Source organism: Canis lupus, chromosome 11, assembly GCF_011100685.1.
Source record: "Canis lupus familiaris isolate Mischka breed German Shepherd chromosome 11, alternate assembly UU_Cfam_GSD_1.0, whole genome shotgun sequence".
In the NCBI taxonomy this organism is placed as follows: Eukaryota; Metazoa; Chordata; class Mammalia; order Carnivora; family Canidae; genus Canis; species Canis lupus.
This window is the reverse complement of record NC_049232.1, coordinates 52,164,048-52,191,128: the sequence shown is the minus strand read 5'-3', so window position 1 is coordinate 52,191,128 and position 27,081 is coordinate 52,164,048. Positions and strand designations below refer to the sequence as shown.

General features: G+C 41.4%; 1 protein-coding gene across 10 annotated transcripts in view; it reads right to left on the bottom strand.

Annotated features, from left to right (window-relative positions):
• Positions 1–27,081, bottom strand: part of UNC13B (unc-13 homolog B) — a 231,910-nt gene that overhangs the window by 45,301 nt on the left and 159,528 nt on the right. For 4 of the 10 annotated variants that reach the window (XM_038552716.1, XM_038552718.1, XM_038552717.1 and 1 more), the window contains exons 1-3: positions 14,274–14,786; positions 5,615–5,735; positions 3,019–5,522 (exon numbers count right to left, since the gene is read on the bottom strand). The exons of 5 other annotated variants lie outside the window; for them this stretch is intronic. In XM_038552716.1, the coding sequence (XP_038408644.1) occupies positions 3,019–5,287 (2,269 nt within the window). In that variant the 5' untranslated portion in view covers positions 5,288–5,522; positions 5,615–5,735; positions 14,274–14,786. Of the gene's footprint in view, positions 1–3,018; positions 5,523–5,614; positions 5,736–14,273; positions 14,787–27,081 lie in introns of those variants that run through there. One more of the 10 variants, XM_038552720.1, reaches the window with a different exon arrangement.

The window sequence follows — 27,081 nt, the reverse complement described above, 5'->3', positions numbered from 1 at the left end:
TAAAAAATAAATCATATACTTTTTAAGGGTGAACTTTATGGTATGTAAATTATAACTCAATAAAGCTGTAGTAATTATAGGAAGGACATAATTATGTCAGGTTGCTGATTGATTAAGAGGAGGACTAAAAAAGGATCAGGAGTTTGGCAATATGATGATCACCTGATGGCCTTGACAAAAGCTATTTTGGTAGACTGTAGAAATAAAATAACTGAGTTTTCATATAATGCATGTAACAGTACTTAAAACAGTACCCCCCAAAAGAGAAGGAAAAGGATGAAAAATAGGAACTCAAATTAACAGTAAGACTAGTTAACTTAGGCCCTAAAACGTCCCAAGCAGAGCAGCAAAAAAAAAAAAAAAAAAAAAAAAAAAAGAAGCTGATTTCTCAAATATTTCATTGTAGTAGTAGCCACTAATACTGAATCAGCTTATTAGCTTAGGGTGACTGCTTTTGTGGGCTCTCCCAACAAGAGTGTGTTAGTGAAAGCCTGTCTGTCCCCTATGAGCTTACCTTGCTCTATTCTTCTTACCCTATGGAATGTTCTGGAGTCAGGCCTGGACCCAGCACCCCTCCACTAGTCCCTCTGCAGCCCACAGACCAGACTTGATCTTGGCTAGGACCCAGAACTTTGGCTTGCTTTCTTATTGGTGCTTCAGAAAACCTACTTTTGTCTCATTATCACTGCTGCTGCCACCACCTGCTTACCACAGGTACTACAAGCTCCTCATTGCCCACCAGGATATTAGCTCAGAAGGGGAATTCTGCAAGCTGAAGAGCCAGCCCAGTGTGCTGGGTGCTCATGCTAACATCAATTCCCACCAAGGTTTAAGGAGTCCGTAAGGAAGTACTGCTTTGATATTTGTTATTTCCATTGTAATGTAATAATCTCTAAGTGCCCAGGGAGAAGGAAAGAGGGCTGCAAAGTTAAGAGGAGAAAGAAATTCCTTAAAGTTGAAGAATTATAGAAAGTTTCCTAGAAGAGGTGATGCTTTGGCTGCATATTAAAGAACTGAATAAATTTTGCTAGGCTGATTTGATTAACACAGCACCTTAGGCTAAAAGAAAGCATGTATATGTGAATATGCAGAGAACAGACAGTACAAGGTGAATTTATGACAGTATAGTTTCCTTTTGGGTGGAGTACAGTGGGACAACCAAAGATAAGCCTGGAATTGTAAACTAGAGACCAACTGTAGCAGTCCTGAATGTCAAATGAAGGAATTTAGACTTTTCTGATAAACTATAAGGAATAGCTCTAGGGATATTTGAAAGGAACATGATGTGATTTTATTTTTTAAACTTAATTTTATGACTTGATATGACATTTATTACTCAAATTCTAAAAAATGTAAAAAAAGGTTTACATTAAAAATAAAGTCTACTTTTCATCTCCTTAGTTTTTCACCGAATACCCTTCCTCTGGGCAATCATGAAATCAATCTCTTGCATATCTTTGTTAGATATTCTATACACACAGACACTATGCATTTATGTATTCTCTCTCTTTTTTATACAAATGTAGGCATCTTATACATACTGTTCTGTACCTTGTTTTTTCATATGGCAATATATCTTAGATATCTCTCCATTTCATTAAAGAGCTATCTCATTCTTTTTATAGCTCTATGGTACTGTAGTCCACTGTTAGGATGTGCCAGTGAATTATTTAACCTGTTTTTCTTTCTTTCTTAATTTGAGAAAGAGAGTGAGAGAGAGAGAGGGGGCATGCATGCACACAATTTGGGGCAGAGGGAGAGTCTTCAAGCAGACTTCCCATTGAGGGCAGAGTCCTATGCAGGGGGTCTATCCCATGACCCATGAGATCATGACCTGAGCAGAAACCAAGGGTGAAGCTCAACCGACTCTGCCACCCAGGTGCCCCTAATGAGTGTTTTTTTAACATTTAGGTTGTTTTCAATCTTTGCTACTAAAAACAATGCTTCAAAAATATAACATATGTCCTTTCCACATGTGAAAATAAACCTGTAAGATATATTCCTGGAAGTGATTTTGGGGCTCAAAGGGTATATAGAATTCTGATACATTTTGCGAATTGTCTTCCTTAGAGGTTATACCAATTTACACTCCCTTCCCATCAGCAATGCAGAAGTGCCTGTTCCCTCACACCTTTGTCAACACAATATGTTTCATAATTTTAATTCTCCCTTAGAAACATTAATCAGGTTATATGCATAGGAGGACAACCCCATTTACATTTAAAACTGGATGAATACAGCATATGCTCTTCGGATAAATTTAATTTTGATCGGGAGAAGTAATTTTAAAACTACATATCTCCATGCTGCCTAGAAAAAAAGTACTCTCGTTTCTTAAGTCAAAACCATTCCATACTCCAGTTTAGGTGAGGAGCCTTTAGCTGGAGATGGAAGAAAAGGAATATGTATGACCTATGAAATGCAGAGTCAGGTTCTTGGGTAGGGCAACCACTGGATAGCTTCAAGTTGAAAATAAGGTTCTATGTTAAGTCCAGTACTGGGAAGAAGAAAGGTCAGGATAAGGGAAATTCCCACAATGGCCCATCAGGTCCTGGGGAAATGGCAATCTTATCTCAGCAAGAAATGCACAAAGAATAATTTTAAAATGCAGTGTAGGATTGCCATCAACCCCTCTAGTGCCTGCAAGGAATATGGCCATTCCTGCCTCTGACATGACACCTACTTTACACCAGCATATCCTAAAGGTCCTGCAGCTATAAACTACTCCTGCCCACATGTTCTTCCCTTTTTTGAAAAGGTAGTTTCTTAACCTTGAACCCCCTCACAGATTGGAAGCTCCCTGGAGGCAGGAATTTCTTTCCTGTTGCTTTAGAACCCTCTTGCATTATAATTCCCACAGGATTAGCTTAAAATCTGTATTCAAGTAATTTAGACTAATTTAAGCTGTGGACCTCCCACATCACCTTGTGAAACTCACCACCAACCTGTGTCTCATGCTAGCCTGATAGAGGCCATACCCAGCCAGCTATTACCCCATTAAACATAGATTTTGAATACCTGAGTGTATGTCTTCTACTGAGAGATGGTTTGCCTTCTGTACTAGCTCATGCAAAAGTTTTTTCTGCCTCAGTCTTTTCTCTCTCAGAACATTTTTAAAATTGTTGATGCACTTGTTGAGGTAGACAGTCTCTGCACACACTTGCTCTAGGCTTAGTCTGCCCTGCTTGGGAGATTCAGGCCTGGAACAAGTTTCACTTCCCAGACATGGAGCCAGAGAAAAACCTGGCAATGAATATGCGATAGGCAAGGAGGTAGAAGCCAGAGAGAAGTTGCTAGGATCCTGAAAGGTTTGGTCTCTCTGTGTAGAAATGCCCACTCCACCAGATACCATACTGAGCAAGCTCTCACTCTCCTGACTCCCAGGGCTCTCCACAGAGAAATCTTGCGCACCTTCTGAACTCATTGTACCAAGAAGTCTATCACTGTTCTCTGACTGAGAACCACTCTCATTGCTTTCCAGGTCCTCAGGACTGATGGACCCACTATTCTCCAGCTTCTGAAACACACCCTGTAGAGCTGAACGAAAATGGTTAATTGCTCGGCCCAGTTTGCTTTTGTAAAATTTAATTTCTACATCTTCATCCTCCTGCAAACCGACCAGCCCACAAGATGACTTTTCAAAGACATCTTTAAGGACCTGAGTAGCATGCTCCTCCTCTTCATTCAAGTCAATATGAACCATGTCACTGAAAGTCTCAGGCCCTATGATAATTTCCTCCATCATGCGGTCACGGCTCAGAGTTGCAAACCTTTTGGACTTATCTGTCAAAAGGTCCTCCAGTTGCTTTGAGCTCAGAATATCAAGCCCAGCTTCACAGGCCAGGAGCTTGTCCTCCGTCTTCAGCAATCCAGACAGTGACAGGCAGCTACCAGCCTCACTTTTATTGCTGCAGTTGTTTTCTCTTTTTGCTATACTACATGCTTCAAATCCTTGGCTGGACTGTTTCAAAACCTGGGGTTTCCCAGAACCCTCCTCTCCTGAGATTAATACTGGGGAAGGTTCCTCAAATTGATGGAAGGTGGACAGAGAAGCCTCTCTCCCTGTCATCTCACCCAAACTGCCACCAATAACTCGGAAGGCTCCTGATGTTCCTTCTACTTCTTCTCCTGGCTTAGATACACCACTTGGCTTTGTGAAATTATTCTTGGGTGGGAAGCAAAGGCCTTGCTGCTCAGTGGTTTGAGGTTCTCTGTGTTGATTTTGAGATGCTCCTGTTATGGGTCCTGTGTCCCCTGTTTCCATCTGAAGAAGTGGCTCATGGTGGTTTAAAGAATTTGCATTATCATCCTGAAGTTGTTGCAAAAATGACAGAGACTCCTTTTGGGGATTCTTATAGCACTGTGGCCAGCTCGGTTCTTCTTTGGTGGCAATCCGGACTCCTACACTCTGCAAAAGGATGGATTTCTGCAATATGAAGTCTCTATGCTCTAGATGGGCAAGTTTCACAACAGTAGGCCTGGGGGCTGGAGCTTTGCCTGCCCTGTAAGCCTCTTTGATGTACCTGTTGCATTGCATGCCATTAACACAGAGGTGCATGGCCAGGAAGCTGTGTACCAGCTCCATGGTATTTTCCCCATCTTGCTCAGGAAGTCCATACAGATACAGAATGGCTTCTTCACTGGGTCTGTCCATATGGGGTTCCTGGGCCATTTCCCCCGCACACACCTTGGCCAGGGAGCTGCTGCCTACCTGCAAGCCTTCTATTTCACTCAGAACTGAGTCTACACAGCTAGACACTTCATCCACAGAACCCCGGACTTGGCTCAAGTGTTGCTGCAGTTCAGCAATTTCAGTTTGGAGACGGCTGATGCCTTGTAGCTCTCTGATTATATAGTCTACTACATCCCCCAAAGGCTCTTGCTGTTCACAGCTGCAGCCTTGGTGAGGGCCTCTGGACAAAAGGGACTTGGCTTGATTCCTTTCTGAGGGCTCTTGACAGCTTGTGGTAATGCTGACAGATGAGAGATCCTGAGAGCCAGATCCCGAAGCACAGGCTGTAGAGCCCAGAGGAAACTGGCTGCCGGCCTGCTGCTCAAAGTTGCAATGCTGGGCCAGGCCCCCATCTCTATCTCCACCAATGGCTGAGGCTGTTGACCCACAGTGAGGGAGCAGGGATCTATCTTCTGGTAAGGATTCAATGGGGCCTGAGTACTTGCTCTTGATGCCACACATAGTCTCTGACTTAGCTTTATCTGGGGAAAGCCTGGAGGGGGGTCCCAGGGTGACCATGATTTCTTCCTCTGACTCTTGCAACAATCGTTTCATTTTCTCCCTCAGGGTCTGAAGAATTCTCTGCTTCTTCCTCTAATTTCTGGTCAGGATGCTTAACAGAGATTGTCTTGGAAGACAATATACTGTCCTGCTCTTTTCAGTCTATTTCTAGCAATTTTGACTGGCTGATGCCTTGGGCTTAGCCCATAGAGATGCCTGGAATGATCCCATGTGTAGTCTCCAAACCTGGCACATGTCCCTGGATCCTAGCTCGACTGTTATCCTGCAGCTAGTGAAAAAGGAAAAGAGTGCACTCAAGTCAGAAAGCCATAGGATAATTTTAATCTGAATCAAGCTGTCAACCAGAAATAGGAACATTACCTTCTAAGATTGTAGAATTCAACCCTGACCTATCTCCCAATGCTGGCCTTCAAAGCTGTAGGCAGTCACTTCTCCTTCCTTGGCTTCTCATCAGAGCACTGATGTATCAATTCCTTGTGTTCTGGGCAAGTACCCAAAGACATCAAGATTAAAACAAACTCCTGGGAAGTAGGTGAATAAGGTCAATGAACCTTTACAAAATTCAACACTAGGGTCTGATTCAGGAATGAACAAATAGATGCTTAACTACCAAAGCTCAAATTACATACACAGTGAAAGACAAAGACAAAGACAAGACCTGGAATGTTTCTTTGTTTTCCCAGTTGGTTTTTCTGCTGAAAACTCAGCAACTCCAAAGTTGGTTCTTGCCTGTGCTTACTTATAGTGACAGTAACCCTTCACTTGGAGAAAAGACCATGGCAAGTATTTTAAACTTGGAGAGAGAAAAAAAATGTTTCCTAAACCTAATTCTAGAATAAGGTGGCATGGCATAAGCAAAGTCATTGTCCAGACTCAGGTGCATTAAGCATGTTTGGATCTAGTAGGGCATGTGGCCAAAGACACACATAAGGTGGACTCACAGCTGGGGATGAAGGAAGCTCAGAAACAGCCTGGGTTCTGAACTCCATTTAATAGTCCCCAGGCCCCCAAGGGCTTGGTGCAGCCTCAATGAACACACAGGTTTGGCTTTCCTCCTCCATAAGACCTCTGGTCTAATGCCTCTGGAATACCAGTGTAAGTGATTTTTCAGCACTATCCCCTCCTGGAGTAACAGATGACTGCTCTAGCTCTCCAATGGCCTGGAGAGAACAATGCAAGGGACAGGTGGGGAGTTGGTTATATCACAGAAGTCTTCAGGGTACTTTGCTGTTCTCCAAAAAGGTGAAGAGACTCTGCCACCAGTCTTGCCCCTATACTCTAAGCTGTCAGTTACTACTATAGGGGTAAAGATGACTATTCCCTTATATGGGGTGGGTATCCATTCCCTTTTTACTGGGAACATGCAGTGTAGGGAAGGAGGGAGAGTAGAAAGTACAAAGGGAAAAGCTAAGGGCCCAGGAATGCATGGAACTGCTGATACTCTCTGGGTTACCCTGGGAGGGGTAAAATTGGTTGGTGGGAGACATGCAATCCTTGTAGAGACATGTTCTCCAGAGATGATTTCCCCCTTTTCTAGATTTGATCTAAACTTCTAAATATTCTAAACTCCTACTTCCTTCTCTTTTCACAATACTCAAGTTAACCCTAAAAGGAGAAAACTGTCTGTGAAGAGCACAAGCTGACAGCTCCCCCAGCAATTCATTTTCAGGAAGGGCCACCATCTACAGTTTATGGGCTTAAAAGTTAAAAGCTTTCCCAGACTAGGAAGAATCAGAAGCATGAGTCACAAGTCTTAGGATAAAGATTAAGCTGACTCCTTTTTACTGGAAACAACCAGGCCAAGAACCAACAGACAGAAACTAAATTAATTCCCATTTCATGTCTTCCTTTTCTCTTTGCAGTTCATCTAAAAACTACTTCATCTAGGAATTCCACACCTAAGAATGCTACTTATTGGGCACTGCCGAGGCCCAATTATTGCTTAAGCACTGTTGCTTTACTCCTATATCTCAAGGGGGCAGGATCAGCCATACCCCTAAATCCAGCCAACTCAGTATAATTGGAGAGAGAAAGAAGATGCTGTGTCCACAATCAGAACTGCTGGGTCTTGGGCTTAGCACCTAGCTGCCTAGAGAGCAAAACCCCCAATTCTAGGACTGACTCCTCCAATTATTTCTTCTCTTCTTCCACAAGTGCACACTTGCATTTCCAAAGCTACCTCTCTCTTCCCAGCTCCCTCAACTGTGCAAAGTCTAGGTTCCCCTGATTTGGCCTTGACACCTGGTATTAGCTTTGAACAAGGTCCCTGGCCTGATAAGGGCTGGAACTGGTAATTGGCCTTTCAAGTTTGTCTCCAAGGAAAAGACTGCTTACTAAACCAAGATGGAAGGTCTGTGTATGACCACATGAAGCCATGAGCAAGTGCTACTAGACTGGTTATCAAAACACTTAAGTTTGGGTCTTGCTTCACCAGTGACCTTGGATTAAACACTTGACTTCTCTGTTCCCTTGTTTCCTCATCTATAGGGTGGGGAAGATAGTCACAGGAATGTTGCCAAGCCTCCAACCACCTATGAAAAGAGTATGATTTGAGTAAACCACAACTTTAGCCCAAAACCCATCTTTCCCAGTCTCTTTAAATGGTCTGTAACATTGCCTGGAACCATAAAACTGAAGTGTGTCATTCTTTGTTAATCTTGTTTTCTTCTAGAAGTTTTTTCTTCAGATTAAAAAAAGAGAGTAGCAAACATTCAGTTCCCAACATTTCATTCAGGTGACAAGAGGCTTACCATGCTCCCTCAGGCAGTCTGAAAGCACAAGGAAGGAGCAAATAGCTATTTAGGAGGCAACATTTCCTTTCCAATGCTGGTGAGGCCCAGAACTCATTGCCAGGTCCTCCAAGACCAGCTCCATTTTGGTCCAGAAAAGGCACTTTTTAGGAGCAAAAATGAAGCTGATTCTCCTGCTGTTGCTTTAGTGCAGGCCAGGTTAACTTCAGGCCTATCTCTGCTTTTCAGACCAATATTCCAGATAGGCTTGGCTTAATTTCCTAGATAGTCCTGTCAAGTATTCCCCTCTGAGTGCAGTGCCTTCAACATTGGCTGGCCAGGCATACAGAGGGCAAATGGCACAGTCACTGTGTTTAGAGCCCTTTCCTACAATCTCCTGAAGGACTGAAGGCAAAGCTGCCTGGTTTTCTATGTTACTAACAAATAAAAAATTTTCAGCTAGAGCTGCCATAGCAACTTCTCCCAGCCCCAAAGAAAGATGCTTGCTTCCATATTAAACAAACAAACAAACAAACTCCCCCCAAACCTTCTTATGAATTGCTAACCACTGCCTGTAGGTGAACTTAAGAATCAAATCCTGGGGATATGGGTTCCCTAAGTGCACCAAACCTATTCAGTCATCTAGATATTTAGGTTTTGAAGCAGGGGATAGAGTTTAATGTAATGATCAGAAATTCAACCAGTCAGGCCATCAGGGAAATACAAATCAAAACTACAATGAGATACCACCTCACACCAGTGAGAATGGGGAAAATTAACAAGGCGGGAAACCACAAATGTTAGAGACGATGTGGAGAAAGGGGAACCCTCTTGCACTGTTGGTGGGAATATGAACTGGTGCAGCCACTCTGGAAAACTGTGTGGAGGTTCCTCAAAGAGTTAAAAATACATCTGCCCTACGACCCAGCAATCGCACTGCTGGGGATTTACCCCAAAGATACAGATGCAGGAAATGCCGGGACACCTGCACCCCGATGTTTCTAGCAGCAATGTCCACAATAGCCCAACTGTGGAAGGAGCCTCGGTGTCCATTGAAAGATGAATGGATAAAGAAGATGTGGTTTATGTATACAATAGAATATTACTCAGCCATTAGAAACGACAAATACCCACCATTTGCTTCGACATGGATGGAACTGGAGGGTATTATGCTGAGTGAAATAAGTCAATTAGAGAAGGACAAACATTACATGGTCTCATTCATTTGGGGAATATAAAAAATAGTGAAAGGGAATAAAGGGGAAAGGAGAAAAATGAGTGGGAAATATCAGAAAGGGAGACAGAACACGAAAGACTCCTAACTCTGGGAAATTAACTAGGGGTAGTGGAAAGGGAAGTGGGCGGGGGTGGGGGTGACTGGGTGACAGGCACTGAGGGGGGCACTTGATGGGATGAGCACTGGGTCTTATTCAATATATTGGCAAATTGAACACCAATAAAAAATACATTTATATAAAAAAAAAAGAAAAAGAAAAATTCAACCAGTCAATTGGCTCAGAACTCTAAAGGATACCAGAAGCCAGAATAGGCTGAAAGGACAAGCTTCAAGGCCAGGACGTCTAAGTCAAGTCCATCTCTTTTCCCAACTGCTCTTTGCTACTACTGTCTACAAAAAATGAAATTAACAAGGGCTAAAGAGTGAGGACAATTTGATCTCTAAATCAGTTCAAGGCACTATCAGGCACTAAGCTATGTGCCAGGTGTATAAGACACTGTCCTTGCTTTCTTATTTAGGAGGTCTGGAAAGGGGAAATGGCATATAGACAATCACAAAATTAAGTGAAACATGTTATTAAAAAATTTGTAACAAATCATAAATAATAAGCATTTAATTTCAGTAACAGATTGGAATGAGAAGACTGTGAGAGGCCCAGCAGAAAACCAGGACAGGGAAAGCCATAAAGAAGAAGTAATATTTGAGCTGGAATGGGATAGTGAGGCACTGGGGTCCACCCAGCTCAAAGCTGACACTCTGGATTCCTTCAAGGGGTCCAGTGCTCTCATTCTGCCCTGTTCTAATAGCCTATCTACTCTAGCCAACTCATCAAATCTCATACATACACCCTCAAAAAAAGACCACACCTTTCTGGTATCTTTTCCTAAGGAGTGCCTAACGCTGGGAAAAATAAGGCATCCTATTCAAGGAATATCTATGTTTGAAAAGAGAGCACATCAAAACAAAATTTATCAATCTAAAGGAGTAAGTTTCAAGGACAGAAAGCTGAGAACTATGGCAAGGAGTAAACCCTTAAATCACATCAGCATCAGACTACCAAAAAAAAGTCAAGAGGAAAAAAATCCTTCTGCTTTCTGAAATGGCTGATTCCTTTGTTTCTTTCTCTGACTTATCAAATAAATGTGATTAGGAATATAAGTATTCCTTGTAAAATTGCTTCCGGCCCAAATCTTGGCCAGGAGGAAACAACTGAGGACCTCTGGGAATAGGCCAGGACTCTCTGCACATATATCAAGTGGCCTATCATTTTGTGTGAAACAAACCCAGAAGGTGAAAGCCAAAAACTCTGAGCACACCCCTTCTACAAAGGTCAGAACATTCCTGGGCCATTTACCAATTATGCTGTATAGCCAATATGGTGAGAGGAATGGATTTCTAGGACTACAACAGGTAAGGGTACTTTTAGGATGTTAATCTTTGGGAAAGAATCAATGCTTACAAAGATTCTTGTCAGAGAAAGTGATCAGAGTCACATGGTATGAAAAGTGAGATTAAGATTAGCCAAAGGGAATAAGGAATGCCCTAGATCAAATGCATAGCAAGGCCCTAGTACTTACAGTTCCTAGGACTTGCCATCCCTCCTCATCAGCATTAGAAGGAACCCCATTTATAGGCCAGAAGCTGGGATGGTAAAGGGGAAGAAAACCTCAAGCATTATATTCAAGAGGGGAGACAGAACCTCTGGTAACATACACTACCATGTGGGAGGATGCAGCTTTCAGAGGGTTAAGACCTCAAAATGAAGAATGAGAGCTGGGTATTCTTGCCCTGTCCAGGGCTCCCTTTCAGCAGTACCAAGGTTTACTATACCAAGAAATATAACCAACCATAAAACAAAAACATATGTACCCAGAATCAGATATTCATGACAAAGAATCTCTCCTCTGACCAAACCTGAGTCTGGTTGCACTAAGTTCTCTTTCTAACTAGGCCCTGACCTTGAGCTCTGTTTAGTCCACTTTTACCAATAATCCTGCCAGGTCAGTTTAATGAAAATTCTTCACCTCTGACATCTGACCAAATTCCTTACCTACCACCTTGGCCTGCCTCCAGCAAAACTCATGTCCAGTTAGTCCAAACTTTGCCTTACCCGTGATGTTTCCTCTTAGTAATTTTCCATCTACTACCTTCAACCTGCTCCTTGGCTATAAATTCTCACTTTTCCTTATATTCAGAGTTGGGCTCAATCTGTCTCCCCATTACAATATCCCAATGTAATAATCACTTTGAATAAAGTCTGCCTTACCATCTTTAACAAACATCACAATATTTTTTTCTTAAGCATTCATCATACTCTTTTTTTCCTTACTACTTCATGGTTCTTGTGAGTAGACTAGCATGTGACTAGGAATCTAGCTAGCCTTTGAATACTAGCTCCCACACACATACAAAAAACCCCACATTCTCTACCTCCTTACTCTGCTATATTTTCTTCAGAAAACTTATACCACCTATCTGATAGATAATAAACAAGCAAACAAATATATGCCCTATCTCTCTAACCACCTCTCTATTCTGGAATGTAAGCAAAGACTACTCTGTTTTGTTCATTACTCTATCCCCCACACCTAGAACAGTACCTGGAATATATGGTACTTAAACAAACAAATAAAATCTTGCCATTGAATAAAAAGAATCAGAAAAGTTCAGAGTTGAAAGGGTCTTTTATAGACTATAGACCTCAAATCTCATACTACATTGTGATCCAGAAGTGATTAGAAAGTAGTTTTGTTTACATATCACAGTGTTTTTCTAAATTTTAAATGTGTAAGAATTATATGCAGGACAGCTATTCTAGGTTCTCAGAAGCCCTATTACCCAAGGTTAAGCCCTAGACCTAAAATAGCCTTGTTGTTGCTAATCTGTTTTACTTTGGCAGACCCCTAAGTGGGAAGTTCTTCCTTGAGGACCCACAGTGGATATGAATTCCATTACACTGGGATCTGTGCTTTGTTTTTGAATTCCCAAGGCCTAGTACAGGGCACTACTATGCTAAGAATATGACCTGGCACACAGTGAGAACTCAGCACCATGGGAATAATAAATGAGTGATGGCAGGTCTGCATTAGAATCCAAGTCTCCTAATTTCTAGTCCATTTTTACTCCCATAACAATATGCTGCCTTCAAGTTCCAGGTTTATTTCTAGATTAATGGCATACAAACCCTTTTTATTATAAAAACTAAGTTGGAAACTTCTCCCCCAAACATACTTAAATTTTCCTGACGACTCATTCAGGACAAATAAAGAAGGTAGTAACAGTGTCTGTGCCATGGTTCCTGTCATTCCCAGAGTTGCTATCATGGGGCTTCCGTGTGCCCTTCTAGCTGGAAGAGCTACCCAATCCTTGTGCTGATGATGGGTCTAGAGTAGCACAGTCTATTAGAAACATAATATGGTCACATGTGTAATTTAAATATTTCCAGTAGCAACATAAAAAGTTTTTTAAAAAGTAAAATTTTAGTATGTTATGTAATTCATTATCCAAAATATTATCATTTCAACATGCAATTAATATAAAAATTTTTTCATCATATATTTGCATCCTTTTTTCATACTGAGTCTTTGAATTCTAATATATATCTTACATTTACAGCACATCTCAATTGAAATCAGCCTGCCTGCCAAATACTCAACTACCACACGCGGCCGGTGGCTACCATATTGGACACACAGGTCTGGAAGGCTAAGATATGGGATATTCTAGAAAGCCTTCAAAACCTGGCAGCAGATGCTCACTGTAGGTTGCCATCTCAGGGGCAGCAGAATTCTCTGTTCTTATACTCATCTTTTCACCTGCTCACTTTGATCTTAGCTGGAGGTAGCATATTTCCATTTTGTGACAGGTCAATCAATCCTCAGGACTACAAAGAACAAAATATTAAGGCCCCAAACTGCAGAAGATGAGACCTCTTCTCTCTGAATCTTAAGCCTTTCTAGATACTCTGTAGCAATAGGTAGCTTCTTTCCAATACTCTGGACAAATCTATAGGTTAAACATAATTACTTCAATAGAAGCTACCCCTTTGCAGGGAAGACTTAGAGACCTCTCACAGACAAGAGCATAATCTCAATGCAGCCGAGTCAAAAACTATCCTACACAACTCTCACTAGAGGGACATGTAGCAATAGTAAAATTATATTTGTTCAAGATTTTACAATTTACATGATTCCTAACTTTATCATGATATATTTTATCATCATAACCCTATGAGGCAGGAAGAAAGATTATTCTTATTTCACAAATGAGAAAAATGAAGCTCAGAGAGGTTAAATGACTTGACCAAGGTCACTGAGTAAAGCTAGGATTTAAAAGGGGGGCTTCAATCTATAGTTAATGCTATTTTTTTATCATACATGCATTGCAAAATGGAAAGCTTATTATGCATGTGTGTATACACCCAAGACTGGGAAAACTCAAGATGACCTTTCTGCCTATATGGCATATGCACACATGAGAGGGAAGAATTAACACATCAGACAGAAGGACTGAATACACACTCACACACTGGAAAAATAGAAAGGTTTCTTAATATATATAGACATACCAAAGAGCAAAGTATATATAATATACATGTATGAGATAAAGAGATTATATCTATACATGTATGCACATGGAGGGAGATATGACTTGTGTATATTCATTTAAAACAAATGAATGAGTTTCTATTTTGTATGTACACACAAGAAAGGAATAGTCAGTTTATAAACATTATGGACACATCAAGAGGGAGAAACAGATTATTCGTATATAAGTATGTACACATCAGAGCAGTGGCTAAGTTATTTATATACATTCGGGAGAGTACCAAGGAAGCACGGATAGTCAGATTATCAGCATATAAACACATGCACGTGAAGATTCTACCCTTAGTGCTGAGTATGCTATTTTTCACTCATTCTAATGACCCCCACCAGCAAGTTGGCTCAAACAGTTATGTAATTAATGTAGCTACTCTGTATTCCACCCAGAAATGCTCTGCTTTTGTCTCTGCTTGTCGTTCAGAGTCAGTCATACACTCGATACCACTTACCTTGCTGCTGCAACCAAAATAAGAGTTAAGGAAATGAAAAGGAAAAAAAAAAAAAACGTTAAAACCACAAATTCTCAAGTTTTAGAACGCAAGTGCTGTCTTTAAGCCGTTCAGGAGCACTCCTTGGTTTGACAGAGAAGCCATAGGATGAACTTTCTAAGCCACAGCATGGCTGCTTGCCCAACGGACAAACAGAGCCAAGGAGCTATTATTCTCAATTGCACCAGCTGGCTGGCTCCACGGTGCAAAGTTGATGATAGGAACAATAACCAGCAGAGAAATCCCTTCAGTGAAAGGCTGGGCAGGAGTCTCGCTGGCTACAAATCTAGGAATCCAATCTGGTCCACATGTCTGCTGAGGGGGACTCTGATGACCAGCCTGCTGAAGGCAATAGCAGCCAAACTTCAATGGGATGTGGATTTCTAACCCAATCGATTCCAGGATTTGAGACTGAGACAGAAAGCAGGGCAGCTACTGCTCCTGCTGCTGCTCCTCCTCCTCTCCAGCTGCTTCCTGCCTGCAACCTCCCATAGGGCACCAGCCCTCCTCACACGTTCCTGGCGCACACACCCCCTTTCCCAGAACACTCACGCACATACAAACCTCGCCAGCAAGCTCACTCACACACCCTTGGTGAGTGTCTCTCCCTCTTGCTAAATATAGATCTTACTCTCTCCCCTCCCCCATTTCTTCCTCTCGTTCTTCTCCCTCCCACCTTCTTCTCTCCCTATCTACCTCTCTCATGTCTAGGCTATAGGATATAAAGAGACATAAGACCAAAGACTATACTTTGAGGACCTCCCAGTCTCACAGAGAAGACAGAACACAGCAAGAAATTGCCAGAGCACAGTACAAAGGAAGTCTTGTCTTCTACTGAAACAAACTCTAGGTTTTTTTGCTTAGTTAGTTGTTCGGGTTTGTTTTTGTTTTTGTTTTTCCATATATACGATATGCTTTCTGCATTTGGCAAAGCTGGAAAACAGGTGAAGTACTTAAGTTCAGTTAATATCAAATAGCACTATGTTCTCAGAGTAGATACCTAGTCCAGTTCTTCCTGAATATCCACAGCAAATAAAAAAAAACAAAAACAAAAAAAAAAAAACAAAACAAAACTGGAAAACAAGAACTCCCTTAGGCTATGCCAAGGCAATGAATAAAGAGAAGTAGGGGAAGCTGGATGGGCTGAGGTAGACCCCACTGCAGAAGTCTGGGCCACAGATAATTTTGGGATCCAGAATTAGGAACTAAACAGACTAAAGTAAAATCACATTGACAAAAGCTATTTAAGATTCAAGGCCCTGGTTTCGTGATCTCAAATTTTGCAGTCCCTCTTTGCCAATGGCAGTCCCATCTCCGTGGAGACTTGCTAGTCAGGTGGCTCTCACACGGCCCTAATTCCTAATAACTCAACAATTCTACTTAGGACTCATCAGGAAATTGACTGTCCTTATCTTCAAAGAGCACTCAAGTTGCTGACTGCAACATAATGCCAAACAGAAGTCAGGAACCCTTGAAGCCATGGAGCATAAAATGCCAGATACATCAAATATATAATATACCTTTCCACTCAGGAAAGGTAAAAACACCCACAGAACAGGAAAAACACTGAGTCCAAAGAACCACAGAATTCTTCTCAATATAGGGCTCCAATTAACTAGTAATCCAGTTAAGCCATTTCTATTTCTTCTTCTAGAATAGAAGAATTTCGATTCTACCTCCTCTGAGCCTGATCTAATGAGAGAAGGTCCTTCTCTTCTTTAGGTCAACGAAAGGTGGACAAGTTTGATTCACCCAGCATATCCATGCCAGGCTCTCAAAACTTCCTACCTCTGCTGCCCTGCAACATTCTTCATGACAATCCACAATAAAACATGGCCTTGTTAGCCAGGAATCAGGCACTCAGTCCATGCAGGCCACCCTAGAAATTGTCACTGCAGAACAGGCAGCCCTATATGGTAGATAAAATAAGCCTTTAAATGAAGAATGATTTCCTTGGCTTATCCAAGATCCTGAGGAGAAAGTGTTGATTCCAGAGCCAACATTTGCCTCCCTACTGCCTTTTTCCAATAACATTGCTTCCCCCTCAACCCAGGAAGAAAATTTAGATTCCAAGAGAGCTAAACAACCCATTTTTTAGCCATCCACCTCATTATGCAGCCAACACTAACAGCAGAGCAAATACCTCCTAACCCAGTCGGGAGCTGGCTGGATGACAGAAGAGATAAGGACTGACAGTGCAACTATACCCACATCTAAATATAGAAAAAAAAAATCACTTGAAAAGTGTCAAATTTCAGTGGAAGTCACAGCCAATTTACTGAGGAGCTTCCCATATTTCAGCCAGAAGAAAAGAGGTAAAGGGTTTAAAACAAGAAATATAGGGAAGACTGATTAAGTCAGAATTCCCTCCCACTCATAAAGAGACCAGAGAAGTGGCTGTCATTATCAGGTTTGGATCTAGGCTTCCTATTCTGAGAAGCTCAAATTCTGAAGAGGTAGGAATGATCCTCAGAGCTAGGACACTGCCTAAAGAATATACTTCTTCTTACCTTATCCACCAGTGGCTCCAGGATCTGGCTGAGGCTTCTAGATGTTATACCTGAGGTTAAAGTGACCCTGTTTTGGTCATTTGCCTACTCAAATGCATGCAGCCCATCTTCTATTCAACTAGGGTTTTCCAGAAAAAGAAAGGCTCAGACAGGAGAAGATGGGTTTATGACACAAGGCACAACATATCTGCAATCTCTAGTTATGGTCTTCAAACTTCACAGGAGAGGTCATGTGGCTTTGATCATAAATTACCGTTGTTACCTTTCTGCTTTCCTATGCTTCAGCAAAAGCATGGAGAGTAAGTGGGAAAGTGATAAACAGCTGTCACTACAAGCTCTAGTAAAAAAGCAGGCTCCAAAAAAAAAAAAAAAAAAGAAGGCTCCTTCTACCATGCATCAAGGCCCATAGACTGTCAGGTGTCACATGACCAAAGGACAGTTAAACCTCTTCTGTGGACTAGCCTTTTGGGATAAATGTAAAATTTGCTTCCTGAGCCATGTGAGGAACAATGCAGGCCCCTTGTCACAGTGAATCCGGCTTTTGGGAATCCTAGGCAGGCTAAAAGGATGGGGGTGCTTTTTAGAGTTAAGAAATAGCACAAGCACCCACCTCAGTTGGGAAGCTTCCTCAAAGCAGGGGTTTTCAAGAGCTGCTGGGCAGAATTGGAAAAACAGATTGGGTTAAGAAGGAAAAGGCATTTATCCAGAAGCTGTGAAATGCTCTGAACAGACATTCTCAAGGTCTGGTTCCCAATTTAAATCTTTGCAGGGATCTTCGCCTAGAGATAGATGAGTCAAGATGGAAATTCAACATGAGACATTGACACTCACGCAGAGTTGTGGGAAGGTTCAGAGCTGCAGGAGCTCTAAAGGGGAACCAAATGGGTGGGTTAGTCAGAAGACCACCTGGCATATGAAATTTATCCTTAGTTAAAGTATCTGAGTGGAGTCATAGGGATACTGGAGGAAGGGCTCATCAACTACAATTCTCCCCTTTAATATAAACTAGTCTAAGTCTCCCTCAAGCCATATACAACTGGGCCAAAAGCAAAGAATAAGCCTGCTCTAAACTTGGTCTGCCTTTTCAGATGTCACTGCTAGGTTCCTACCTCATCTCCCAATGTTGACAATCACCAACAAGGATGCAAAGGATAGGTGGAGCCAAAGTCTGACCTACAGCAGAGTAAGTTTTTGACTCTTTTTCTTCTCTAAGTAAAAAGCCAGAAGCAACATGAGAGGCTGACATGAGTCACACAAGTAGAATCTGTTTCATGAGGAAAATGGTTTGTTCTGGTGACTGAGAAAAGTCTTTTTTTCCCCTTAGAATTATGCCCTCTATAAACTACTCAGAAATTGCATACAGAAGAGAATGATGAGTGACGGGAGGTGATTCTCCTTCTTCCCTCAGGAACATGCCACTCTAGGGAAGTGATGAGCCTGGCAGAGATGTGCTGACTTCTGATGTGCGGAGGCATAGTTGCTACACAGACTAAATCAGACCTGACAAGCTGCAAGGCAGGCCTACGGAGTCACAAATTGCTGACAAATTTCAGTCCTATAGTCAGGTCAAGCACCAGCCCTGCTTAGCAAAAACTTAAAGAAGGATAAACTCAGGACTGCCAAGCTAAACAGGTTTTTAGCCTGTACCTCCAAAGGCTGTAACCCCATTTCCATTCCAGGACCAAACAATTAAAAACTTATAATTGAAGTAGTCTATGTCTCTACCGCTCTCTCACATAAACCTGTTCGAAAGTCACAGCTCTCAGATTTAGAACGAAGGCTGGTCCTGAACTAGATCTACTTATATACATCCCAGTCCAATCCACAAAGTACACTGGCCCTAACTCAATCTCTATACCCCAAGGAAGCCAATTCTCATTGGGCCATTTGTGGAGGATTCTCTAATAAGAATCCAAAATTTGAAATTTTTTTGAGAAAAATTTTATTTAAATTCAATTTGCCAATAACTAGTATAACACTCAGTGCTCATCTCATCCTGTGCCATCCATAATGCCCATCAAAATCTGAAATTTCATGGGGAAATTAACCCTTTGTATTATAAAGAGACTATATTCTAACTGGCTTAATATTGATCGAATACCTCCTTTGGTTCTTTGTAGCTGAGATATACCTGAGGGTAAACCCAAATCTGGAGACTTCTCTTGGTGTTCAAAAATATCTGGCATGAAGCACTGAATTACAAAAAGGTAGCTAATGTTCAAAGGGAAAGAGAGGACTTGAGACAAATCTCTTAAGGATCTCTGACAAATAGCAGGGAAGTAGGGTGGGGAGAAAGGGAAGTACTTAACTATTTGAGTGGAGAGAGAGCTAGACTTAGCTTGCAAAGCAAAGAATGCCAAGGGAAAGCCTGTTGGTGGCAGCAGCACTGGAGTCCTACACTGCCAGCTCAACCCATACCAATCACACAGGGATATGACTTCTCTGCTTAGACACAAGACCCTTAAAACTTCTATATTCTAGTTCTCCATCCAGTGACAGAATCGCCTGCAAAATCTTTTGCGCCCATATCACATGTCACCAAGTCTAATCTATTGTACCTTCTTATCTATAAACTCTGTCCCCTTCTCTACAACCCTTAATCTAGGCTTATTTCTCACTTGAGTTACTGTAAAATATTCATCCTCCCTAGTCTACCCTCCTGCAAAACCACTTCTCTACTCCCAATTCATTTTTAACAAATTGTTAGAGGAATACCAAGCTTTTATATAGCCCTTAGAAGGAATTAACCCTGCTGACACCTTGATCTTGGACTTTCAGCATCTAGAACTATAAGACAATATACTTCCGTTGTTTAAGCCACCCAGCCTGTGGCACTTTGTTATGGCAGCCCCAGCAAACGAATACAGTACATTTAAGGACTACTAATACAATCCTGAAAAAAAAAAAAGTTTAAGTAGTAAATGAATACTTATTAAGTACCTAGATGTTGTACCAGGCATGATGAAAAGATATGATCCTTGCCCTTAGGGAGGTCATAACCTAAGAGGGGAAATGTTTGGGCATCGGCATTATTATATCCATACTATATATCCTAAGGGAGAGCAGTATTAGGTTTTGTGCTTGGGTGACCAGTAGTGGCATTGACTGAAAGGATATACAGGAGATGACGTGGAGGAGAAAGAAAAGACAATGAGTACAGTTTGAACGTACTGCATGTGGTGCTTATGAAAATTCTGGAAGCAAGATCCATAGGCAGCTAGATATATGCATATGGAACTCATGAAAGAAGATTGAGGTGAGATAACAATTTGGGATTCATCAGCTTCTGGGTAAAGCCATGGATGAGATTATCTAGGGCAGAGAAAGAGATGGAAAACAGAGCCCTAGGAATCATCAAGTTTTAAGGGGCAGGCAGATAAGGAAAAATGCTGTAAAGGAAACAAAGATGGAGCTGTCAGATATAAGAAAAGGGCTTGGAGGGAAAGATACCACAAAAGTCAAGAAGGAAGACTGTTTTAGGGAGAAACCAGTCAAAAGTTTTTATCTCACCTGTCATAAGAAATGCTCCAGGATGCTCTAAGGACATCTAGAATGCCCTTCCTAACCTGTCATCTTTGTCTATTTATGTTTCGATGTCCTCAGGTGTGGACCAAATAAACACATTTCCCTAGCATGCTTGAAGATGACAACTAGTAAAGGGAAGTAGAAGCCTAAGGAATTATGGAAAATTGTTACAATTACCTTTTCCCTTTGGCTTCAAGAAGTCTTATTTTATACACAATGACTGTACTTCAGGATATGACTATTTTGGAATGGTGGTAAATCTCACTGCATTGTTTACAGAAAGAATGTTGCTTATAAGGAACCATGGATCTCCTTAATAACATATGTTGATAAACAGGAAACAAGTTATCCCTTGATTTCCATCTTTCTAAACTCACATTATTTCATTTCTTGGACATTTTCTGATACTTAATAATTGCTACTTAGTACTCTCTGGGAATTCTTCTGACTTTTCTGACCACCTAACTCACAGGGTTTGCTCCCTCCATTCTCTAAGTGTTAATCATTTCCTTTACAACTAATTACTTATACTGCCTTGTAACATCACTTCAAAGTTTAAAGCAAAAACAAAAACAAACAAACAAAAAACACCCAAAGTTTAAAGCAAAGCTTTGCGGGCTGTTTATTAAGTATCAGAAGCTAGAAACTCATTACAGTTCCTAGCAAAGGAGTTAAAACATAGATATGGATATGAAAAATCCAAGTAGAAAGTAGAAGTAACAAGAAAGTAAGTGGCCAGGAATAAATCTAAATCTTTGAACTCTGTTTTCTACCTATGTGTACTAGGCCCCCAAGATGATACTCCAGGTGAATATCCACTTGATTCCTAAGACTTCAGACTCCTGTATGCCTCATACCTTAATGTGCCAGGCTGGGCCATAAAGATGTCTTTCACTGAAGATCAATTCAAAATACAGGTTGAGCAGTTTGCAACTTGATCCCTTGTTCCTGGGTCACATCCTTGACTAGACATCTGAATTTCTCCCAGTGCAAGAGGAGAATATACATATAATATCAAAGGCCTAAAGCAGTTTTCTTAACCTGACTTTTCATGCCCCCAGTTTATTTCAACTGGCAGAGCTCCTGCCTCCAGCATTACAGCCTAATTAAAGTGCCTATCCTTTGGGCCTAGAGTGAGAGGGCAGCTTTTAGCAACCCTTTAAAGGTTAGAGTGAATGACTAATATTTATCATAAGAGACATAGTTAAAATGTGGGAGAATTGGAGAGAGGAAAATATTTCTAGCTTTCAAGGTTCTGATTTGGATAGGAATCAGGAAGACTCTCTGAAAGAGGTGATATCTGAGCTTAATTCTAAAGGATAAATAATATTTGGATATGTGGAAACTGCACAGAAGAAAAGGTATTAGGACAGAGGAAACAAGATGAGCAAAGATACGAAAAGGAGAAAAAGGAAGATGTTGTTGGAAAATAAAGGAAATGTATATTTAGTGAATACGAACAACATGCAAGGCCCTGCTCTACATGTATTGTCTTATCTACTCAATATTCATCTGCTGAGGCAAATGATATCCAATTCAGGGATGAGAAAACTAAGTTTCTAAGAGACTAGGTGACTTGTCCAAGCCTAAGGGTATATAGATAAGTAGTGGAGCCATATTTCAAACTCTGGCTCTGGCTCATTCCAAGTCCCAACATCTTCCAACTATACAATATGGCCTCTGGGTTAGCAAAAGTTAGAAACATAAGTTGGACTAAGTCGTAAGTAGTAATGGATGCCAGGCTAAAGAGCTGGGACTCTAATTTAACTACTAATAGAAAGAAAAAGTAACCTTCCTTCCTCCTCTTTCTTTCTTTAAGGAGAAACCTTCAATCATTCGCTCATTTACTCTCAGATATATGTTAAGAGCTTGCTGGGTGACAGACATTAGAGAGAGAAAGTTAAATAGACTCTATTCTGTATTTCCATGCTATTTTTATTTAGCTTTTATTTAAATTTCTTATTGAATTATATAGAAAAGTACACAAATCAAAAGTACATCAACATAAACAGAATCCCAGTCAAGAACAGAACATTGTCTGAATTCCAGAAGCTCCCTTGTACTCATATCTTGTCACTACCAACGCCCCCTCCCATTCCCCTACAAAGGTAATCACTGTCCTACAATCTGATCCCACAGATTACTTTGACCTGTTTCTGAGCTTAATATAAAAGGAATCATACAGTATATATTCTTTTTTTTTTAAGATTTTATTTATTTATTCATGAAAGACACACACAGAGAGAAGCAGAGATACAGGCAGAGGGAGAAGCAGGCTCCATGCAGAGAGCTTGATGTGGGACTCGATCCTGGATCTGGGGATCATGTCCTGAGCCAAAAAGGCAGACACTCAACCGCTGAGCCATCCAGGCATCCCTACAGTATATATTCTTTTAAGAAATATATAATCTTGAGATCAAATGCTCACAGATTTATTTTTTTTAAGATTTTATTTATTTACTCATGAGACACACAGACAGAGAGGCAGAGACACAGACAGGGAGAAGCAGGCTCCCGGAGGGAAATCTGATGTGGGACTCGATCCCGGAATTCCGGCACCATGCCCTGAGCCAAAGGCAGATGCTCAACCACTGAGCCACCCAGGCATCCTTATTCACAGATTTCTAGGATAATATGATAAACACCAAAAATGACTTTATGAAATACTATAGAAAAATAGAAAACTGAGTAACTATCTGGGAACTCTGAGGAAGGCTTCAAAAGATGTAACATCGAAGTTGAGCCCTGAGCATAAGTGATAACCATGAGTAGTGCTCTGTTTCAGGAAGACAATGCTGGCAGTGGTATACACAATGTAGTCCAAGATGAATAAATAAAAGCAAGAAAAGCTTTGGAAGGCTAACATTATAGACTAAGCCGTAGAGAGGATCTGAACACAAAAGGGAACAGAGAAGAGACATATAAAAGAAATCATGGAGAGAAAAAGAGCAAGGTCTGGCAAATGATCCAATGTGGGAGGCAAGAGAGAAGGAAGAATGACACCATGATTTTGAGTGGGTGAGTAGCAGAATGACGGTGATTTTAATACAAACAGAGAACAAAGAATAAGAATAGGCCTAGGAGGGAAGTTTCAAACATTGGGAAACTGTGAAAATATCTAGTAGATAACTAGACATGAAGGATAGAAACCAAGGAAAAAGGAGGATTAGAAGTATAGATTTGGCAATTATCTGCTTAGAAAAGCTATCTGGGGGGCACCTGGGTGCCTCAGTGGTTGAACATCTGTCTTTGACTCAGGTCGTGATCCCGGAGTCCTGGGATCGAGTTCCACATCAGGCTCCCTGCGCAAAGCTTCTGCCTACGTCTCTGCCTCTTGTTCTGTGTCTCTCTCATAAGTGAATGAATGAATGAATGAATGAATGAAAGGGAGGGAGGGAAGGGAGGAAGGAAGGAAGGAAAGAAGGGAGGGAGGGGCGGGCTAGCCAGAAGTCAACTGGCAGCCTAGCACAAAAGCCAGGATCAAGCACAGTACCAGCCATACAGTAGTTGCTCAATTAAGGATTCTGGATTAGAGGCAGATTCGAGATGGGGGGTGGGGTGGAGGAGTCCAAGAGGAAAACTGTAGAAAGAGACAGGCAAGGTAAAAAAGGAAGAGAATGGGAGAATCTAGAATAATAGAAGTCAGGGAAATAGGAAGTTACAAATAGGGAGTTTTAAAACACACACTGGAATGCTGCAGTGAAAAATGACAATAAAAACTGAGGAAAGTATCTGGGGGAAAATGTAAATATTAATTATTTCTATCTCCCCTCTGGCCTATAAGCTCCTAAATGATAAGAAAATGTCTTAAAATAGCCCCAATACACCCAGTGGTAACAACTTAATAGTTGGTTTGATTTAAAATGGAATAGTTTTATCAGTCGCTTCCTTTTGCATAACTTTGGCAACAGGATTTTCTCTCACAGAGGTAGAGTTCTTTCCTAGCCCATCAAATATTCCCATTGGATGGATAATCAAACAAGCATTAAGAGTCAGAGAAAGTAATAGAAAGCAAGAAGAGCTGCTTTGTTATCTGGAAACAAGTAATTTTAAATTTTATACACAGGTATCAATCAGAGTTGTTACTCATAAGAATTTACTAAATACCTTTCTTTACTGATAGGATGCCCAGAAAATAGTATCAGCTGGAGCTAAGTCTGCTACCAGTATCTGATAACCTCCTCTGACTCTAGGCAAGTCAACGGTATCATGGCATCCCCAGAGATGTTTTGATATGCACCTCAGAAATGAGAGCCAATCTCCACTCCTTCAAATAAGCTGCCTCAAATCCCAAGCACAGATGTGACATCTTATAATTCACAAGGTTCAGTCCCAACCTAGAACCAGATCTAAGATTTATAGAAGACCAACCACTGACAAACACCCAGATCCAGGCCCATAAACATGACCAGAACATTTTAGGGGGAAAAAAATCCCTGAGAAACATTATACATTTCTCCTGAGAAGCAAACAAAAGCAGCTCTTGGAAAACATTCCCACCAGGGCCCATGGTAGCCTTTGTCCACCTCCCCTAGACTCCTCAGGGCAAGGCATTCATTTCACTGACCTCTTCCTGCCAAGCCTCAGAGAAGCATCAGTGTAGTAGATAGATAGCCTCCTCTGAGTGATCTTTATAGTTATCCCAGGAATCCTATGCTACCAAGGAGTCCAGATACCTATAAAAACCTGAAACCCTAGGGCACTGGCTCCTTGCTTCTTTAACCATCAGAAGCACTTTCTCTGTGTTCCTCCTACTCAGTAGCAAAGGCTCCAGCTGTGAGCAACACCTCTGGCAGGTCACTCAGTCCTAGGCTAAGGGAAGTCATGCGAGGGCCCTGAAAACCAACAATTCTGGTAATATGAGGCTTGTTGGTGACTCTCTTTTTTTTTTTAATTTTTTTTAAAATTTTTATTTACTTATGATAGTCACAGAGAGAGAGAGAGAGAGAGAGAGGCAGAGACACAGGCAGAGGGAGAAGCAGGCTCCATGCACCGGGAGCCCGACGTGGGATTCGATCCCAGGTCTCCAGGATCACGCCCTGGGCCAAAGACAGACGCTAAACCGCTGCGCCACCCAGGGATCCCTGTTGGTGACTCTCAAACAATTTTCTAGAGCTTTACACTTAAAAAACGCATTTTTCTATGATCTCACCAGAACTGTGTTAAGAGAGGACAGCTATCCTTACTTTTACAGCTGAGGAGATTGAGAAGTAGAAAATAGTGTTTTGGGACACCTGGGTGGCTCAGTGGTTGAGCATCTGCCTTCAGCTCAGGGCCTGATCCCAGAGTCCTAGGATTGAGTCCCACATCAGGCTTCCTGCATGGAGCCTGCTTCTCCCTCTGCCTGTATCTCTGCCTCTCTCTCTCTCTCCTTCTCTCTCTCTCATGAATAAATAAATAAAATCTCAAAAAAAAAAAAGAAAAGAAAAGAAAAAAATAGTGATTTGCTCAAGTTCTCTCAGATTTCAAGATTGAGTACTGCAAGGACCCAGATCTTTCTATTTCCAGTTTAGCCCTACATTTTAGTAGTAAGAGGGATAATTCTAAATGGACACAAAAGACATTGTATATCACAAATGGGGCCCCATATACCAGCCTGGCAACCACAATTCCCACCAACTAGATCTCAGGAAACAGATTCACAGGTGACAGACACAGAAGCTTCTATATTATCTTCTTTTCCCTTCTGCCTTAAAGGCATTATTAGTTTGTTAGGGCTACCCTAATACCACAGACCGGATGGTTTAGGCAACAGAAATTTATTTTCTTACAATACTAAAGGTTAGGAGTCTAAGATCAAGGTGTCAGCAAGGTTGCTTTCTTCTGAGGCCTCTCTCCTTCGCCTCAGATGGCCATCTGCTGTCTTCACAGGCTCTTCCATCTGTGTCCTAATCTCTTTTTATAGGAACACCATTCAAATTGGACTTGGGACCACCCATATGACCTCAATTTACCATAATTAGCTCTTTAAAGGCCCTCTGTCCAAATATCACATTCTGAGATACTGGGTATTAAGATTTCAGTACATGAAGTAGGGCGAGGGAGCAGGTGGTGGCACACAATTCACCCCATAACAGAAAGAAAAGGTAAAATCAGGGTTTTGGTGGTACTCTGGATTTAAAAGGCAGAGGAAAAAAGGACACAATCCAGAATCAGAAGCCAGGTACCCTGATGTTTTCCTTTCCTTTGTAAGGAAACTTTGGAATGGAATAGAAGAAACATACTGGCTGGTCACTTTATAGAGAAAAAGAATTAGGCCAGTCTCCGCTTCCTTCTCTGTTCTGGCCTGCTTCCTAACAAACGTGGATAACATGGGCAGGAGAATCAGGTGTGTCCTTTCTGGGTACTCCTGCTCTGTTCAATGCAGGTGGGAGTAGGAAAGGTAGAGGGCCTGTGTTCATGTGTATAAAAATAAATTTTAAATTTTTAAAAAGATTTTATTTATTTATTCATGAGAGATACACACAGAGAGAGGCAGAGACACAGGCAGAGGGAGAAGCAGGCTCCAGGCAGGGAGATCAATGTGGGACTTGATCCTGGTACTCCAGGATCACGCCCTGAGCTGAAGGTAGGCACTTAACTGCTGAGCCACCCAGGCATCCCAAATTTTAATTTCTTAAGAATATCACAATTATTACTCACTCAGCTTCATCTTTGGAATTTCTTTCTACCTAAGATTTTAGTTTTACCAAAGCAGTTGAATTCCAAGCACTGAGATAGATTTGTGTATTAGA